This window comes from Echinops telfairi, unplaced genomic scaffold (assembly GCF_000313985.2).
Source record: "Echinops telfairi isolate 266 unplaced genomic scaffold, ASM31398v2 ScPeMD7_7467;HRSCAF=8505_0, whole genome shotgun sequence".
Lineage (NCBI taxonomy): Eukaryota > Metazoa > Chordata > Mammalia > Afrosoricida > Tenrecidae > Echinops > Echinops telfairi.
The window spans coordinates 12,013,511-12,014,773 of NW_022111367.1; the positions used below are offsets into that span (position 1 = coordinate 12,013,511).

At 38.2% G+C, this 1,263-nt stretch overlaps 1 protein-coding gene across 1 annotated transcript in view; it reads left to right on the forward strand.

Annotated features, from left to right (window-relative positions):
* The window catches only part of ITGBL1 (integrin subunit beta like 1), a 361,063-nt gene that overhangs the window by 180,382 nt on the left and 179,418 nt on the right, over nt 1-1,263 (forward strand). The window contains exon 3 of the mRNA XM_004704285.3: nt 222-368. Coding sequence (XP_004704342.1) covers nt 222-368 — 147 coding nt within the window. The remainder of the gene's footprint in view (nt 1-221; nt 369-1,263) is intronic.

A 1,263-nucleotide genomic window follows, 5' to 3' on the forward strand; every position in this document is an offset into this window, starting at 1 on the left:
TTCTGAAATTTTAAAAATGACTTGTGAAAATTTGATTAATAAAATAAAATGTTCATACTCATTTTTACCATAATAGTAGCATCCTCCCTCAAGCACGATTCATATACTGCAATAACTTAGTGTAGCTGAGTTCAAAACAATGTGACCCTTCATAGTTTATCATACCAATGATCTCCTTTAAAAAATAATTTGAATCTCACTGTATGTTGTTAAAATTTCAGGTCATGGCAAGTGCGACTGTGGTAGGTGTAAATGTGATGCAGGATGGTCAGGGGAAGCTTGCCAGTACCCAACCACGTGTGACTTGACCAAGAAACAAAGTAACCAAATGTGCAAGAATTCCCAAGACACCATCTGCTCTAATGCAGGTAAGACTTCTATCTTTATAAGGATATGGAAAGTGTAACTAATTGCCTTCCTGTCCAACTTCCTCTTTTGTCATGAGATCAAAAGGACTAATGATGCCCAATTTCCATTACTACACAGTTTGATCAACTATTCCCAGAAGAGTCTGGAACAAAAGGGAAAACATGCAGAACAGAATTACAAATTCTCATGAAATCAAGGCTTTCTGGAGCTACGAGCATGGATAAACCATGCAAACTATTGTCCTGTGATAATCTTTAAGTTTTGAACTAAAAAATTCAGCTCCAGCCTTATGAAAATTGAACAATAGTTTAGCTTCACTAATAAATAAGTAATGCCTTGAGCATTACCATCTCTCTCTCTCTCTCTCTCTTTTAAGATCATTTCATTGGGGGCTCTTACAGCTCTTATAACAATCCCGACATTGATTGCATCAACCATATTTGTATAAATGTTGCCATCATTATTTTCTAAACATTTACTTACTATTTGAGATCTTAGTATCAGCTCCTCTGTTTTTACTCCCTCCCCTCCTCTCATCCTCATGACCCCTTGATCAATGATTATTATTTTCACAGCTTACAAGGACCACTATCTCACTTTCCTCACAATTTCTATTGTTCCTCCACCTAGAGGGGATGTGGTTATGTGTTGATTATTGTAATTGGCTCCCCCTTCCTCCCCACTATCCCTACCTTTTCCCCACCCTCCTGGTATTGCTACTCCCATTTCTGTTCCTGAAGTGTTTATCTGACCTGGATTCCATAAAGTTCTTATCTGTACCAGTGCACATACTCCGTGTAACCTGAAGTGAAAGGCAAGACTAGGGTCATGATAGTGGCGGGTGAGGAAGCCAAGGAATCAAAGGAATGTTGTGATTTTTCATCAGAGCTACAC